This window comes from Urocampus carinirostris, chromosome 5 (assembly GCF_059441175.1).
Source record: "Urocampus carinirostris isolate Australia breed hairy pipefish chromosome 5, RoL_Ucar_1.0, whole genome shotgun sequence".
NCBI lineage: Eukaryota > Metazoa > Chordata > Actinopteri > Syngnathiformes > Syngnathidae > Urocampus > Urocampus carinirostris.
In genome coordinates, this window is record NC_142353.1 from 7,024,649 (window position 1) to 7,042,362 (window position 17,714).

At 38.4% G+C, this 17,714-nt stretch overlaps 1 protein-coding gene across 3 annotated transcripts in view; it reads right to left on the reverse strand.

Annotated features, from left to right (window-relative positions):
• cabin1 (calcineurin binding protein 1) overlaps positions 1–17,714 on the reverse strand; it is a 49,383-nt gene that overhangs the window by 25,623 nt on the left and 6,046 nt on the right. For 2 of the 3 annotated variants that reach the window (XM_088335502.1, XM_088335500.1), the window contains 17 exons: positions 17,567–17,701; positions 17,293–17,481; positions 16,966–17,205; positions 16,734–16,887; positions 15,838–15,953; positions 15,590–15,757; positions 14,528–14,734; positions 13,558–13,703; positions 13,143–13,404; positions 12,832–13,002; positions 12,208–12,297; positions 11,945–12,105; positions 10,820–11,031; positions 7,818–7,877; positions 7,147–7,326; positions 4,515–4,909; positions 3,783–3,896 (listed from right to left, as the gene is read on the reverse strand). In XM_088335502.1, the coding sequence (XP_088191628.1) occupies positions 3,783–3,896; positions 4,515–4,909; positions 7,147–7,326; positions 7,818–7,877; positions 10,820–11,031; positions 11,945–12,105; positions 12,208–12,297; positions 12,832–13,002; positions 13,143–13,404; positions 13,558–13,703; positions 14,528–14,734; positions 15,590–15,757; positions 15,838–15,953; positions 16,734–16,887; positions 16,966–17,205; positions 17,293–17,481; positions 17,567–17,701 (3,000 nt within the window). The remainder of the gene's footprint in view (positions 1–3,782; positions 3,897–4,514; positions 4,910–7,146; positions 7,327–7,817; positions 7,878–10,819; positions 11,032–11,944; positions 12,106–12,207; positions 12,298–12,831; positions 13,003–13,142; positions 13,405–13,557; positions 13,704–14,527; positions 14,735–15,589; positions 15,758–15,837; positions 15,954–16,733; positions 16,888–16,965; positions 17,206–17,292; positions 17,482–17,566; positions 17,702–17,714) is intronic. The other variant, XM_088335501.1, reaches the window with a different exon arrangement.

The following is a 17,714-nucleotide window of genomic DNA, read 5'->3' on the forward strand; positions in this document are numbered from 1 at the left end:
TATACACAGTGCAGAGCCAGCCCTTAGAGGTCTTTGCAGCCAATCACACATGAGCAGCAGAAAAGTCCCGCCTATGAACGAAGCCCACACCCACACAAACAGAAGAGAGAGAGTAATAAGGAAGCTGAGCAAGAGCTACACAGAGAGGAGATCTGTGGAGCGAATAGCAGCAAGAGGGAGGGGGTGAGCGTGATCACACTAAAGCCAGAGCAACAGGAAAAGAACATGATAACATAAACTGACAGAAAAAGGAATAGAGTACTACACCAGCAATGCGCAAGTGCACGCTGCTTAACCTCTGCATTCCTTGAAAGGAAATCAACAATGCTGCCACTTGAATGAACAAACACTCCCAATAAGCCGTTTGACAGTAAACACAGGTGAACTAAATACAAGCCATCCTCAGACGAGAGCCCTCACCTGTTTCCTTTCAAACCTGGCTGCGTCGCTCCAGATGGCCACGGCAAACATAACACACATGCATAGCCTTGTTTATCCAGTTTCCTGAGCATAAAAACGTGCTAGAATATGCCAAGCTTTGTCAAAACAAAGGCAGGAGAGGAAGCTCTACTGACTTTAAAGACTAGCCCGCTAATATGAGCATCAACACAAAAACAAAAATGTTTCACTGTCTAATAATGCTCCCTTGAGAAAGAACACACGCTTCTCCTGAGTGGAGCTCCACCTACGAACACCAAACTGTGCAATTGAACACACAACAGTTTGAGTCATACGTCGAACTGAGGGAGGTAATTCAAGGGTGACTGCTTGTTGGAACATTGTAAAAAAAACCTGTAGAAACGACCCCTTATTAGAATGTTCTAAAGGAGCTGTCAAAGTCGACGACAAAGAGATGCTATCAGAGTGACATTTGTTTGCAAAATACAGCGGGACAGACACACTATCTGTCTTTTTACAGAGGATAAATGCTAATGTGGGTGGCGTATCAAACTTGTGTGTGAAACCATACTGGAAGTAGAGGTGGAGACGGTTAAAGACTTGTCACAACAGGGAGTAATCCAACCATGGTGGCTCAATGTTGCAATTCTGATTGCACCAATATCTTTAAAATAAATTACAAATAAAAAAGAGTCTCAAATTAATGTTGTGATTATTAGGATTAGTCACATGTTTAACCATTTTTCAAGGAAAGTATTTTGGCTAACATACACTAATGACTTTAATATCAAACAGCAATTACAATTCAACTTACTGATACATATTGTCATCAACATATCTTTCCAACAAAATTTTTTTAACAAGTCGTTAAAACAGCAATAGCAAGAGGGAAAAGTGGGGCATTGTGACCTAATTTCAGATCTCTAGACAGTCATGTAACTTTTTTTGTTAACTCTTTGCTAGCTCCTTTTTCTGAGAACTGAGAGATGACAATACAAACTAAAGTGTATTGTTAAAACATAATAACTTGTCAGGATGTCAGTGAAATGTCAAGCTGCACAGTATAAGAAGTTTACCGCTCCAAGATTGATTCACCTAACAAAGTACAAGGGAACATAAATGTGTTTAGATAAAGATGGAGTTACACATACTTATTCCTCTTGAGAAAACATAAATTAAATTATTTAGGAAAGGTAGTTTGTGAAGTTCTTGCTTTAAAAAACTGCAGCTTTGACAATTGCCATGCCAGGATGATAGGCATTCTCCAAAAGGACCTCTGTGGAATGGAACAAACTCACTGCAGAGCTCATATTTAACCATGGCCCGCATTGCCACTGCAACCAGTCACCAGAAGAGGTTTGAGATCAACTGTATTTACCACAAAGTTAGAGATAATACCACCAGCCAAAAAACTGCAGCAACAACTAAGACACCAACCTTGGAGCTTATACATTAGTTCTGTAACCCCAAAAAAGTAAGAGGAACTGAACAATAAAAGTTGTTTCTGCAACTTCAATTCAGAGAAGCTGTAAACACAGATGTTGATTGCAAAATCGATAGAGCTACTTTTAATCTGTTTCTTAGATATTGAGCTGGACAATTGAATGTCAGCTACAGGTGCAGAAGATATGCCAATACTGCATTCAGCTCGTCAGCAGAGAAAATCATCGGGACTTCTCTTCCCTCCATTCAGGACATTGGCCAGAAGCGCTGCCTATCCCAAGCTAAGAACATTATCAGGGACCCCTCTCACCCCCATCATGTTCACTCTGCTAGCCTCTGGGAAGAGGTACTGCAGTGTGCGGTGCAGGACCACCAGGTTCCACAATAGTCTTGTCCCCCTGGCCATTAGACTGTTAAATGGTCACTCAAACACATAGTAAATCTAAACTGCTGCTAATCTGTACATCTGTGGGTTCTGTTTGACTTTTTGCACTACTGGCAGTTCTGTATAGCTAGCCACTCCTTGCACATCTGTTTCTCTGCACTATCGTACTTACAGTGTTATTGTTACAGTGTTATTGTTCTGTTTACCTGACTTGTTTACCTGATTGCCCATCTTGCACATCTGGTTGGCTACTCCTCTTGCACTATTTGCGCTACTGTAAAATACTATACATAGCCATAATTATTTAGTATATTATTAGCACTCAATACTACAACTCAATACAACATTTTATTTATATCTGTACATTCAAGGAAACTGTGCGGGTCGGATGTATCGACATTTCGTTCTGTATACACATGTACTAGAATGACAATAAAGTAGATCTGAATCTGAATCTGAATCTATTGAGCCTGATGTTACTAACCGCCTAGCAAGATCCAATATGAAGGCAAATAGACTTTACTATGACATTAACTAGAATGGTGCCAGTCTACTAGCATTATTCCCAAGACAGGCTTTTTCCTGCAGGGTGACAGACCACATCGCCATCTGTTCAATCAGGAGCATTGACCCGACTAAGCTTAGGAAAGGCATGTCCAAAGTCAAATTTGTGCTGACATGCGGCCTATCATAAAATTATAAAAATATGGACCGCCAGAAATGTTGACCGCAGTATAAAGTAAATCAGTGCAAAAATGTTTTCAAAATTTGACCAGATGATGGAAGTAGTCCTTTGACCATCATCCCCTGGCTTTCTGTGATAGTTAAATTCCCAAATCAATAGCTCGATTCCAAGATATTTCAAGAAACTCTTCAAAATATTTCAAAAATGGATTGTGTATTTTTTCAACTGCACTTTGTAATGATTATGCAAGGTAGTCAGAAAAAAACACACAAAAAAAGAATATATATATATATATATATATATATATATATATACATACATATATAAATATTAATTATTTCTTTTAAATGTGAAAGAAATAAAAAAGAAAAACAACAGAAAGGACCTTGTCCATGAATATTTAAAAATGAGTCCAACAAATGATTTCCAGGAGAGAAAAAAAACAATTCTGATATAATACATACTTGCATGTGGAACTTCAAACCCATGTTACATTGATTTCAAGTATAGGGACACACTTGCCACAACAGTGCCTAATAGCTCCAAAAACAAGGTCAGCTTTTGTTGTAACTACTTATTATTTGTGATTCGCAGCCAAGCAAAAACAATACTTTATGAAAGAGATTTTTTTCCCGGTGAGTCACCTACATGGACTTTATAGCAAAGGCTTTTATAGCAAAGGAAATAACTCATTTTGATTGAGGAATTTACTTAAATAGAAACAAAAAGAAAAAAAAATGTTGCTTATCTCATGTATAGTAGAAAAGAAAAGGTAAAATATAAAGCATATTTTGCAATGACCCTATATTTGGCTTGGGTTTTTGACCATGTACTAAGATGATCGCCAATGACTTCAGTGAACTTACTTACATTGAACAGGTTTGTCTTGTTTCTCTCACAGAAGAGTCCTTGTGCAGGCATGTGCTTCTGTTGTTGCCATGGGACACTGCTTCCTAGCAACACGTCTCGGGCCCACTGTAGGTTCTGTGGTAATAAATAATTAAAAATATCTACATTTTAATAGAGGGAAAAATGTAAAACTATTATCTTGTCAACCATTTTCCAACGTCAAATTATGTTGATTTGACATATGCATCATGTTGTGCACTCATTTGCTAATATCTAACATATTCCAATCAGGAATGACGACACCATCTTTTACAACCTCAAAAATGCACAGATGCGATGAGGTGGGGTTAAAGGTAGATTTCAGGATAAATGATTTTAATAAGACCGCACCTTCATCAAAACATGTGAAATAACTGATAGAAAGAGTTGTATGCAGGAAAAGTTCCAGCAGACAGCTGAAAAAGCTTGGTTCTCAACCCACACAACTCTGCCCACAGAGATTCAGAGCTCATATCGTTGTATTAAAAAAATAAAAAGGGAAGTTAGGGAAAAAAACAAAACCGCTATTACTGCTATTATTATACCAAGTCTACCACCTTGATTGCTAGTAAGCCTCACTTGAAGTATTAAATGTTATACAGCTAATGAGACATTTAAGAGACTTGAGTTTAATTTCATACTGTGCATATACCAGGCAGGCAAAAGAATGCAAAGCAGAAAATCATGAGCTGACAATAATAAGTATGTATGCACCTGGTGAGTTTTGCTGTTTGTGTAAAAGAAAGCCAGGCGGTAAAGACTCTTATAGTGTTGAGGGAACCGTCCGAGGCAGAGGAAGAGAGAGCGGACGCACATTTCCACCAGCATTCTTTTTTGCTCAGCAGGTTCTGCCGGCAGGGCCTTAGGTACCTCCATTATCTCAGCGGGAGGCTCTGGCTTCTTTTTGCTCTCCATGGTTGGTGTTTGAGAAGCAGTTTGGTGAAAAGATGTTGCTTTCGGGGGAGTAGTTGGTACAACCACAGGTGGAAGGCAGATATCTGCAGAGACTTTTGGGGTTGAAGAATCAGGGAGGGTCACCACCACCATTTCAACAATTTCCTCAACCAGATTTTCCTCCATGCGTGGGAACGTCTGATCTCCATGTGTCTCTAAAGAAGGAAGCAGAAAAGTAGAGGTAAGATCAGGCTTAAAGAAAAAATCTAGCCCGAGCCTGACAAATTAACTTGCACGGAGCAAACTTGAAATTGCGTTTGTCCTACTTTTGAGACTTGAAATTTTACATTTTATCTGAGGACTTTTCTTTTATTTTTGAGGATGAGGGCTTTTGTTTTTGAGTTCTTTTTAATTACACATCCGAAACTGTTCTTAGTTAAGTTTTTTGGGCACGTGGGCTGCGTTGCGCGGCTCCTCCATTAAGAAAAACTAACTAATGACAATTACAGACGCGTGCCATGCGCATGGATGAGGGATTTATTGCGCAAAAGGCGGATGGAATCCACTGCGCAACTATGCACGCGCGCCAAGCGTCAATAATGTCAGTGAGTGAAAAGCACGGCTAAACGCGAACCCGAACTAATTTCTGACACTTTTAGCCTAACCTGGATTTTTGTTTGAGCTCGGGTCAGGTTTGGGCTTGGGTTTAAGATCTTACCTCTACAGCAAAGACTAAACTGAAGAGATGACGCAACACCCTAATACTGGACTAATGCAACTGTGATATATGGAACAAGAACTATTCCAAATTATAAAAGCAAAAAATACGTCCATTGGCATTAATACCGTAGAGTTAAGTTATCATGTAGAACTTTTCCCTTTTGCCAGTACTTATAATAATAATGTCCGTCTTCACCAGACATATACTTACAGTGATAACCAAAATATATCCACATATAGATATAGTTTTTTTTTTTCTCTACTATATAAATAAAATCATTTATTCGACATACTATAGGCTAAAAAAAAATCATCTAACATTTATAAAATGATCTACTATCTGCAATACCTGGGTATTATAATTATTTGAAGTACTGGTACTATTTTGTTCAAACAAGAAAACAAGCTAAAATAAGGTAAAACAAGAAAAATACTAAACATTATCATGGTTTTAGAGTAACAACTATATAATACTGTGAAGAAAAATAATTACTTTAAGTGAGAAAACATTTATCTACCGAGGTAAAGATTAACGTTTTGCAATGTATTACAAAAATAAAAGCACACACACAAAAGTGATAGTTTAATTTAATTAATTATTATTATTGTGGTTATGTGTGACTATTTTCTGTTTAAATGTTTAAATGCAATGTATAGCTATGGTAAACACGTATCTGAAAAGTCATGTCAGCTGGGTATTATAATAATAATAAAAATTAGCGTGGTTGTGACCAATTAGCGGTGCATGTTTTTGTTATTAGACTGATAAACAGATCAAATTATTTTATTGCCATTACCTGTCCAAAAGATGTTATGCAATCATATTCATGAAACTGTGTTTTGAAATGTCTTTCAGGTTACAAATACAGTGGTACCCCTCCTTATAAGAGCACATCCCAGCACTAGAATTTCAGCATACAAGTTTTATTTACAACAAAAATCTTGTTCGAAACACAAAGGAAAATCCACTTCACAAGCAGTCCCAGAGGCTATTACTAGAGATTGCTTGCCGCTCGAGACCGCTTACTGCCAGCATCTGCTAATCTTTTTGCGCATGCAAACTACTACAGGCAAAAAAAAAACAAAAAACGATGCTCTAATTTTTTTCTGTGTACAGTAAGTGCTGACGTATCATCAACAGTCTCTCAATCTCATACTTTTCGACCCCCGACAATTGCTCCCCTTATTAATGATTGCAACTCCTCTTTATTAAGCAATTCAAAAAACAAACACAACGCGGCACCTACTCACAGCAAGACAGACTATGTGGATATTAGCAATCTGCGATGATGTAATCTGCTACCAGCGACCGTGACGATCCGGATTAGAGCCGAAATAGCCAATATTAGATCCATATACTCAAATAAAATATTTTTCTGTGTTAAAATAGCTATACACATATTTTGAAATGGTTTAAAAAACGTTTAAAATACAGGGAAAATGTACAAGTTATGAGATTGCCTAAAGATGGTAAGTGCTCAAAATAAACTGTATGTTTAATTTCTATTTGAATGTTTCTAGTGATCATGATGATGTGTTTATGGCTATATGGGGTTCACTTACATGTTTAAGGAGGATGGGAGCAAACCAATAAGTTTATAAATACTACATATAGGGAAGATTTACTTGTTACACGAGCAATTTGAGCTACGAGCACGATCCTGGAACAAATTGAGTTAGTATGAAGAGGTACCACTATACTGGAGTCAATGCCCATATGAGTTCAGGTTACCAGTGTCATCAGATGGAGGCTGCCCTTCCTTCACAGGCGTTGTGCTCTCTGATGATGAAGAAGTGACTTTTTCACAGGCAGGTTTGTGGCTGCTGTCCTGTGAACTGGTGGGATCTGTGAAAGCATCTTGGGTAGAGTTGGAGTCAGAAAGAATCACCACTTCGCTGTCCTGGCTGCGTTCTGCCAAAGTAAGGAACAAGACAAATCATTTTATTCGGTGAACAGATACACCAGTAAGAACCATAAGGAAAAATAAAATGTATTTTTTAAAATATATATACACTGGTATGGGTTTTAGTTTAAGTGTACTATAGTGTATAGTGATGACCAAAAGTTCGAAGGGAGTCACACAGACTAATTGCAATACAAAGAGGTTGTAACACAAGGAAGGTGAAGTATGGTGATGGTGGGCAGGGTTGTAGATTTAGAAGTAAAGCTAAAGTATGTTCCCCTAAATTGTTATCATATATATGGAGGACTATTGGCAGAGAACTGTTGATAACCGAATGGGAAGTGGATAACACATATAGGGATTTTCAAGAGTCATAATTAAAGTAATTAACTTAATGGTGCAAAAGAAGGCCTCCACTAATAATACACTTCATTACAGAGCTTGTTTCTGACTGAACATATAACCTCTAAGAGAGTTTTGTGGGTTTGAAGAGCAGTACCATTCAGGGAAGCCAGCCACATTGAAGACCTGGGCAAGCAGTAATCATGGTCTGGTGAGGCTGTTGAAGATATGGGGAGCTGGTTTTACAACAATATCAAGCAGATCTGTACCTCTGAATGCATTTTATACATTTAAAATGTAGGCTAGTTACATAATACATGTATCTGGACTAGGGAATAAAAGCCAATCACCCAATAGAACCCAGTAAAAAAAGATTTTTTGTTGTTGCTATAATTTCAATGTAAAAACTTAATTTCTGATTTCAAAAAGGTAATTTTCTAAGACTGCTACTAGCTTTACACTCTACTTAATGGACTTTGACCATCAAAGTTACCATCAGGAGTGTATGGATTAGCAATATCTTACAATAAAAAAGGCATTCGCAACCAAGCATGTCTATGTAGACACACAATTAAGAAAAAAAAAAGGGAAATTATAACATTTGAGTTGACCTAATGTCTGAATCAGATCCTACATTACTCACCCAAATGCATTACCATAAAAATGCTAACATGTGCAAAGTGAGACATTTTCTTAACTTGGGTTTCAGTTCTTTGCCAATAACGGACCACCCAAAGGTTTCTTAGCATAGTCATTTGCACCAAACTGTCCAAATGTGTCCTATTAGTGCAAAAAAATAAACAAACACAAATCAAAAGACTTCTCCAAGGAGTCAAGACTTTTGTCAATTTAAGCCCACACCATGAAACATCAGATGACATATGTTAAGTATTCCAGTTTACTTATAATTAAAGAGAGTGACCCCATTGGAACTACATGCATGTAAATGGCATAGCAGGTGGTAAAAGCAAGCAGGCAAAAGAGGTAGCAGGTAGGTAGGCAAGGAGGAAGGGAAACGGTTTGTAAAAGGGGGTACAAAACCTGAGGCGTGGGCAATATGGCTGGATTATAGGCATTTTCAAAATTAACATGGAACATGAAATGTAAGATTTATTTTTAAATAATTCAATTCTTAAAAGAAAAAAAATGTACAATGTTGTTTACAAAATAACAATGTTAACAAGATATCAGTTTAGAAATCTGTACATTGCACAGCGATCGATATTTTGTCATATGCATTACTTTGCTTACAAGGTTTAATGCAAACACATTTGTCCGTGAATTATTTCTAAGGGCAAAGTGTATGTTGAAGGTGGGTTGCGTGGTTTGTGGAGTCCTTAAAAGTTTAAAATTATATATTTTGTCTATTAAATATGAGTTAACAATGACCAACTGAGTTAAAAGAGCCTTTTAACCATCTTTTACGCCGCACCTATCTGCTTTCATCATCGGCGTTCCGGTTAAAGAGAACATTAGGCTGGAGGAAAAGAGGCGGGGGATGGGAGGGAGCAGAGTGATTAGTTTTTTTTCTAGGATGTAAGTGGCGAAAATAAGAAAAGGACTGTTAAAAATCAAGTCCAAATTCCAACCCCAACCAAATGAAATGAGAAAAGCGCATCTACGAGAGACACATATGTGCACACACCACACTAGCAGCTTGACAAAGGCTGCAATGATGATTTTAGCCAAAAGATGGCATCAGCAAGTAGAATAATTTGAAGTTGGGGACGCCACTTTTAAGTATATATTAACAATGTCAAACTGAGTTCAAAGAGTCATTAAGCTTTATTTTCCATTCGACTTATCTGCGTTTGTCCTACTTTTGAAAAAGCTGTTCGGGGCAGAGCAAATTATGTTTGAGAAATAGGAGGAGTGCTTTTCCCTGCGGGTTTTCATTGTTTTCTATTTTTAGTGTAGCATGAAAATGATAAAAGTAAGCAATGGCCTTCTTCTAATAGAGTCCAAACGCTAACCCAAAAGATTAAAAAGGAAGAGTATATTCAAGCATGTTTAAGAAATGCATGTGCTTGCATGCGCATCATGAACGAGCTGACTTGAGGCTGTGACCATGACTTTAAGCCGGGAGATGGCGGCAGAGAGTGACAAAGTTCTAAATTCCGTACAGATCCTTTAAAGTTGGCTCACTGAGTAGTTAATTCTTAGGTTTTCTGTGGCAAAATGTCTAGAAAACAATTTTTATTTAAGTTGTTACAAACATTTGTTTCGATGTTTATTATCAATGAATTACTAAGACGAATCCCTTTTGTTAGTCTGTCTTTTTAACATAATGGCTGGGAGGAAAAACATGCAACAGGCATGAAAGAAATCACAGTGCAGTGAATAAACAGTTCATCATATTTGGACCATAGTGACTGTCAAAACAGTTTACTGCAACGTAGTATATGATGACTGTGCCTGGTCACCATTTTCAGGTTTCTTTTGCATGTTATACATTTTAAAATGTAGGTTATAATTGCAGAATATTTACTTTTTTTTCATTAAGGCAAAAAATATTTTAAGTGGGCAGGAATTTTCCCCAAAATAAAAAGACCTTCAAATAACAGCCCCCAAAAGTGAGAATGTTTCATATGGGGGAGCAAAATCCTCCCGAAAAAAAAATATCTGGAAAGGGACAGTGCCGCCAGCCTGCATGTTACTCGTTAACAGCTTTACTTAAAGTAGGGTGAAAGCAGATAGGCGCTGTGAAAAAGAGATTGAAAGGGATCCTTTAACTCAGTTGGGCATTGTTAACACATGCTTAGGGAAACTATTCTTTCAACTTTTTAAGGGCACCTTACACAACCCACCCCACCTTTAAAGTAAGTTGATCCACAGTTGAAGAACCAGACTGACAAACTGGTAGGAAAGCAAAAAGTGCAAAGCTGTAACAAGTCACACACATGCATGCGCACATTCTGGGCAGTGTGCACTGGCAAACCTCAAACAGCCACCATTTCGGTAATGCCATGCAGTCACATAGACTGTAGCCATATTGCCCATTTCACCATATCCCAATCACCCGGTGCAAAACAATTAAATCTAACTGGCCGACCAATAAGGTGATTAAAAATCTACACCCTCCTCTGGTGATTTCCTTTCCCGGTGCACAAAGGGCAAAGGATCCAAGCCCAGAGACAGTGCCTAGAACCAAGACTATACCATCAGCCTGCTGTTCCTCATGCCGCTGCTGCTGCCACTGCTGCCGCCGGAGAATTTTGCGTTTGGCGTAATCGTGATCGGACGGCATGGCCATGTAGAGAGGGGAAGTCACACCTGGAGTGGCAACTGATAGGAGCGAAGAGCTGAGGATGTTGCCCATGCTAACCGGGGAGCTATTTATTTCTCCGTCCATCACAGAGGTTGATTTCTCCCTGAAAATAATAAAACAATATTTTCACAATCTATGTATTTACTGTATTGCCCTGAAAATAAGGCAGACATAAAAACCCCAAATAGGCAGGAAATTTGAACGTGCGCCTTATAACCTAGTGGCCCTTACATCCCACAAAATACAGCGGGTACGATTAGAAGTGCATACAGTATTCATATTGTACGTTATTACACAAGGTTTTACTGTATACTACCCTTTTTGTGCAATGATTGATCAATTTTGGACATTATCTACTAAAATCGCAAAACTTTTCATGCAACAGGAATCGAATCCAGGTCATGGCGATGAGTGAGTTAAAACTTTACCAGTGGTACAGATCCCATACAAAAAGGCATTTCTCATTATCACAATATTTTAACCCATGCTGCCAGAAACAAACGTTAAGGAAAGAACAAAGTCTTTCAACAAAATACTCTACAAACTCTTTACGCATGTATACATATTAAACTAAAAGGTTATTGAAGCACAGGTGAAGAAGAAGAAAGACTGTTTAACCTACAAGAATGCAGAACAAAATGCACAGTTCAAATCAGTGTTTGGCACTTAGTAAAAATAGTGTAAAATGAGATCAAATCTAATACCTTTTTGTATGTAAAATGCCTCACAGGTGGTCTAGTGGTTAAGTGTCAGCGCTCACATCACTGCAACCCAGGTTTGATTTCCGTTGCATACTATATTTTGTGAATCTTGGTCAGCCTCACTTATCCAACAATACGTGTATATAAAGCCCAACAGTTATACACAAATAAAAAAGGTAGCTGTACAGAAGTATCAATTTCATGTGGCTTAGAGTCCGGTGGGCTTTATGTATGAAGAATATATGACAAAAAACCTTTTTGGGGGTGTGCCTTATAATCAGGTTTGCCTTATAGTATTGAAAACATTGTATCTACTTTTCATTAGATCTGGGTATGCTTGGCATACTCTTTTCTTCCCCAATGGCAAAAGGTCCTGTGGCAGCCTCAACTAGCAAACCGAACAAGGCCTCATGGTCCAGATTAGGATTATTTGCCTCCAGCAGCTTTAAGATTGTGGCACTGAGTCGGAAGTGTAACTGGGGAAAAAAAGTGTGTCTTTAAGCCACAAATTTGAGAACCCAATAATTCAGATCAAGCAAATTCAGATAAAATATAGATGTGGTGTACTGGTGATTTACCTCCAGGGCCTCCATAGCCAGGTCAGGTGGATTGTGGTAATGGATTTTACGAGGATACCTGGCTGCCTCTTCATGCAGGTAGTTTGCAGCCTTCAAATAAAAACAGATGACATTCAACACGCCAGTCTACTACTGAACGCAATGTCATTGTGTTTGAAGCATCAAAGTCATTTTGCCTGCAATTATTTCACCACAATGAAGTCCTATGAGTAATGCTGTATGTTTTTTGGGTTGTTGTTGGGAAAACGTATCCACACACATACATAAATCTTGTAAGTGGAGAGACACTTCAATCTTTGTTTTGTGGATGAATTATAAAACAATGTTTTTAAGAATGCAGCCTCGTTTAGCATAAACCTACAGCTCTCATTTTTTTCTATTAGTATGAATCCAGTTGTTGCAATTCTAAAAGCAGCATTTGTTATCCTAAATACTTTACTTTCATTATTGAGTCGAATGCAATAACTTACAGTCGATAGGGACCAAGACGGATTGAGACGATAAAAAAAAAACCAACAACATGTATTGATGATGCCCAGAATATTTCAGTGAGTATGAGGCTCCAAAGTCCCTAATAAGAAGGTAGAGTTAAACTCAATATATGCGGTTTCTAAAGTTTCATACCTTTTTGTAAAGTGTCAGAAATTCCACAGGTGTCTGTTTGCGTTTTTCTGCTATCTTGCCAAGCATGTAGTGGATAAGCCACTCTTCTTCATCGCTGTCTCCATCACAATGGGAGGCTCCCTGGAAACACTGAGATGCCGTCTCTAACATGGATTCCCTCCTTTCCTCCATCTGAAAACCAAAAAAGCGAGTAGCTTTAAGGAGTAAAATTAACTTATTAGTTGCCTACAAAGGTCTTCATATAAAAAAGAAGATCCAAGAGATAAGCTAGAACCCCTAAAATGACAAGACCCTATCAACATCTGCCTCACCTGCTTTACCACATCAGACGGAAGCTCATCGCGCCACTGCTTCAACTGCCGGGAAGCAAATGAATGCAAAGCATATGATATGGTTCCATACTCAATCCACAGTGACAGGTTGGAGCTATCAATCTCCAGGGCACGCTTGAAGCAGTTGAGCACAGCCTGTGAATGTTTCCAAATGGGCATGTCACTTTTTAGCTCATTCGAGTTAAGTTTCTCTTGAATCCGACTTGCTCTCGCTAAAGCCATCCCTGCCCAGGAATCAAACCTATTCAAAAACACACACTGAGCATCAGTGCTAGCAATGATAAAAAAAAAGGTAATATTACAATGCCCATTAGTTTTGATTTATAACCAATACTACAGAACACGTTAAAAAAAAAAAAGATTATCACATCAATGATTGCCAAAAATGACCAACCTGTTTGGACAAACACAGATGTCGTGCATATAAAACTTCATGGCTTTGGACTGCTCTTTATTCTTGAAGTGATAATCAGCCAATAAATAGTAGACCTCATTAGTAATTGCTGGTGCAGGTGGGCTACCCTCAGGAAGGCTTGGGGTCTTCAAAAATAAAAAAAATAAGAGGAAATGACAGACATTCTACTTAAGCCCAACAATTGTACTTAAAAAAACCTCAAATGGTCACCATCTAATCCAAATATACATTTGGAAAGTGATTGAACCTAAAATGTAGGGAAAATTAAAAGGAGTCTTCAATTCAGATGAAGAGGGACAGACTAATAATCAGGAGGTGAGTAATTAGGTTTAGCTAATAGAGATTCAAAACTACACTATTATTTTAACTCCCAAATTTTGTGTGTGTTTGTATGTGGCTTGTAAGGTCTGAAACAGCTGAACTGTTTTTTTTTTGTGAAAATGGTAAATGGTCTGCATTTATATAGCGCTTTTCAAGTCAATGAAGACCTCCCAAAGCGCTTTAGAATGTGTTTCACACTTACCCATTCAAACACACACTCACACACACCAATAGAGAGTCAGCCATGCAAGGCGCCTACCTGCTTATTGGGGGCATTGGGGATTCAGTGTCTTGCCCAAGGACACTTCAACATCTACACAGCAGTTCTTTACTAGGACTGTCTATACCTAGGTTTCGTGTCAAGGCATCCCCTATAAATACCTAAAAGAAATTCAAAAACATCTGCTTTCGTGGACAAGGAGCTCTGGAGTTGCATGCGGTCTAATTGCTTTTGGCACTCCCTAGCGGCTACCTGGCGCTTTTTCAACAAACCATGGCCCCAACAACCGTGCTCAAGTAGAATGCCTGGCAAGGCATATGCTTGTCGTGCAATAATAGTATTTCTACAAAATGTAAAGGAAAATAAAGGTCTACATTTGACTGTTCTATAGATTCATGGAAGACTCACCTTTTCTGTTAATCCCTCAATGTAGGCTGCCACCTCATCCATGCTGAGGGTGGGAGTTTCACTTGGGGGGGCAATTCCTGCAAACCTCCTCAAAAGATTTGCTAAATCTGCAGAAACGGTGCTTGTTTTGTAGCTATCAAACTCGGGCAGAGATTTTGGTTTAAAATACTGGAACATGAAAAGGGCATCACCCCACAGCAGTTCAACCTGCAAAACATGGATTTGTTTCAAGAACCTGGTTGGTAGAGTAATAAAATATTTAATTCCAATTAAGTCAAAAATGATTTAGTGAACTACTGTACTCCAAGGGCATCTATTTACAGAGGAAACCTTCAAACGATTGTTCTAAATAAAACATAAATAAGGCAAAAAAATAATATTTTATCACAAGTTTCTAGCCACATCTGCTAAAATCAGCAAATTATTGAGGTAAAAATGTTTTGATTATATCCTAGGAATTAAACTATTGCTAAATATATTGATAATTCGGAAAAACATGCATTCGAAACCAAAAGCCTTGCTATTCTAAATAGCACCTTTTAGTGGCCAACCATGTAAATTACAAGCGAACAATAATTTTTAAGAGTCTGTTACACTGTATCAATAAATTACCTTATGCCGAGAAAAAAAGGCCTAAAACCTGAAATAATTACATGTATAAATAAATTCATTGTATTTGCACTTCACTTATAAATACAGCCTCCCCAATACGAACTTTTGATCATGCACATGTTATAAATGTGTCATTTTATTTGTCGTGTAGTGTATGTAGGTACCTCTGGAGACTACTACTACTACTACTACTACTATACCATGTTACCTAAGGTGCTACAAAAAGTATTGTAGGAATTTGTCACACCGCGTAATTGTGTACAGTATAGTTCAACATTTTAAAGCCTGTTGCAACAAACTTATTTCTGCCGTTTAGTTTTTAAATCAAATCTTACTTCCTTGCAACCAATTACAGTTGCTTTCAAATTGCCACATGTGACTCAAAAAAGGTCATTTCTTTACATTACATAATTTATTTAAATGTACAGATTAAGGATGGATGAATCAGACCTGTGGAGAGGAGTGGTCTTCCAGGAAGCGGGCTTTGCTCTTCTTACTAGGGTAGGCGTAGAGGCAGAAAAAACACTGTTCCAAAGCCATCTCCAACTCTTCTTTGTAGGGATGGCATATGTTGCTGGCTGTGCCTACTTTTATAAACTCTTTTTCCAAAACACGAACCTACAGAAAATATATTGTTGTCAAACTCAATTCAGGTTATACAAAAACATATTTGATTTCTAAAGATGTACGATGCTTACGAAAAACTTAAGCAGTGAACCATCTGAACAGCAGCACATGGAGCGACGTCCAAGATACTCATGAGCGGTGTTAAGAAGCATAAGGGAAGACGGTAACATCGGAGAGTCCGAGTCATCTAAGTCATGAGAAAAAGTACATTTAATGCAATGTTAACAAAAAAACATGCATAAACTAAAGGTAAGATCTTAGGCCCAACCCAAACTGGGCCTAAATATTGGGCCGGGTTCGGGCTTAAAATGTCAATGATTAACTCGGGGCGGACGAGCTTCTCTCTCGCCGCTTTTTAATTTTTTTTTCCTGGAGGATCGACACAGCATGCACTTACTTTTACTCAAGTAATTATTTAAATAAAGAAAATGCTTACCGCACTATTAGTTTAAGTATAAAATCACTAAATCCAAAGACATTTTCCTCCTCGGTGTTAGGGTGAAAGACGCGAAATTCCACCTCCCTTATGTCAGATGTCCTTTCCCCTTCTTGCCAAAAGATTACAGGCTTTACAAACTTTGTTTTTGGACTATTTGCTGCTTGTAATCTGCAGAAAATGATTTTTTTTTCCTGTGCCATTTCGTTTTTCACTTTCATTAGCTGGAAGTCGCCAAAATGCGCAGTCGTAGGTTTCATTTAGGCCCTGCGCTTGCATTTAGCACTTGACTTAAGGGACTCGGCCACAGGTAAAACCAAAACTGCGTAGTTCATCTGAAACACAGTTCGACATTGAAGCACACACGGCCGAGGTAAATCTTCATTTTTATTTTATGCTTGTTTATCAAATCAAGTTAATCTGTCGGGTTTGGGTTTATATACCCGCGACTTGGGTCGGCTCGGGCTGATTTTTTTTTTGGCCCGGTCTTACCTATAGCATAAACACACATAAATCGTGGAATCCACCAACCTTCTTCATCCCCTACAGACATATGTTGTTGAAGCATAGCGCCAAAAGCTGATTCTTCGTGTTTGATGATATGATATAAAATAATCCACGGCAGCACGGAGAAAATATAGGGTTCTTTGGGATCATCAGAAATTGTCATGCTCAGGTCGATCAGCTAAAATAGACAATCACAGATACACGTTGTCATCACGAACAGATTAATTGTAGAGGATGTGCAATATCAAGACCAAACCTGAATAAGATTGTTTGCTAGTCGAGCCATACTGGAATAGCTGATGTTGCTTAGTATCCCAGAGTCTTTGGTAAAACAGACATTGATGCCTTCCAACAGCTTCATAATGGTGCTGACCCATTCTTCCCTCAAAGGTTCAGAGGTGCTAGTACAAGAGTTAAGCTGTTGCAGAGCTTCATTAAGAGCCATCTCGCTTGTCTCGAGACATCGATGGTAGTCCTGAAGTCTCAACAGGGAATTCTGTGGGGAAATTAGAGACAACAGTCATGTATCATATCTCAGCATCCCTTGAAAAACACTTTTTTGTTGACCGAGTCATCAACTGACCTGCAGCAGCAAGAGCTGAGCAGGCCGTTCTGGTGCTGAGCTAACAAATTCCAAATGTTTACTCCTGCTACCGTAATTAAGAGTAGGTTGCAACAAGCGCACAACAGATTCAAAGTCTGCAGTCTCAAAGAGATGCTGGATTTCCTCCAACGACTGGCAGCGCTCTAGTGACTTCAGCCGTTTGTCAATCTGACCATGGAAAAAAGAATTATGAATTGAAGAAAAAATACACTTTGACATGAGCACATTTTGAGTGAAAATCATGTGCACTGACCTCCTCTACAGAGATTGCTGCATCTACTCTTAAATTAGGCAGTTTGATAGTATATTTCCCTTCAGGGGGCTTGGCTTTACTCTGTAAAAGCCCTATGCAGACATCATAACTCTCAAGCGCCAGTTCCATGTCTCCCTGGAAACAAGAC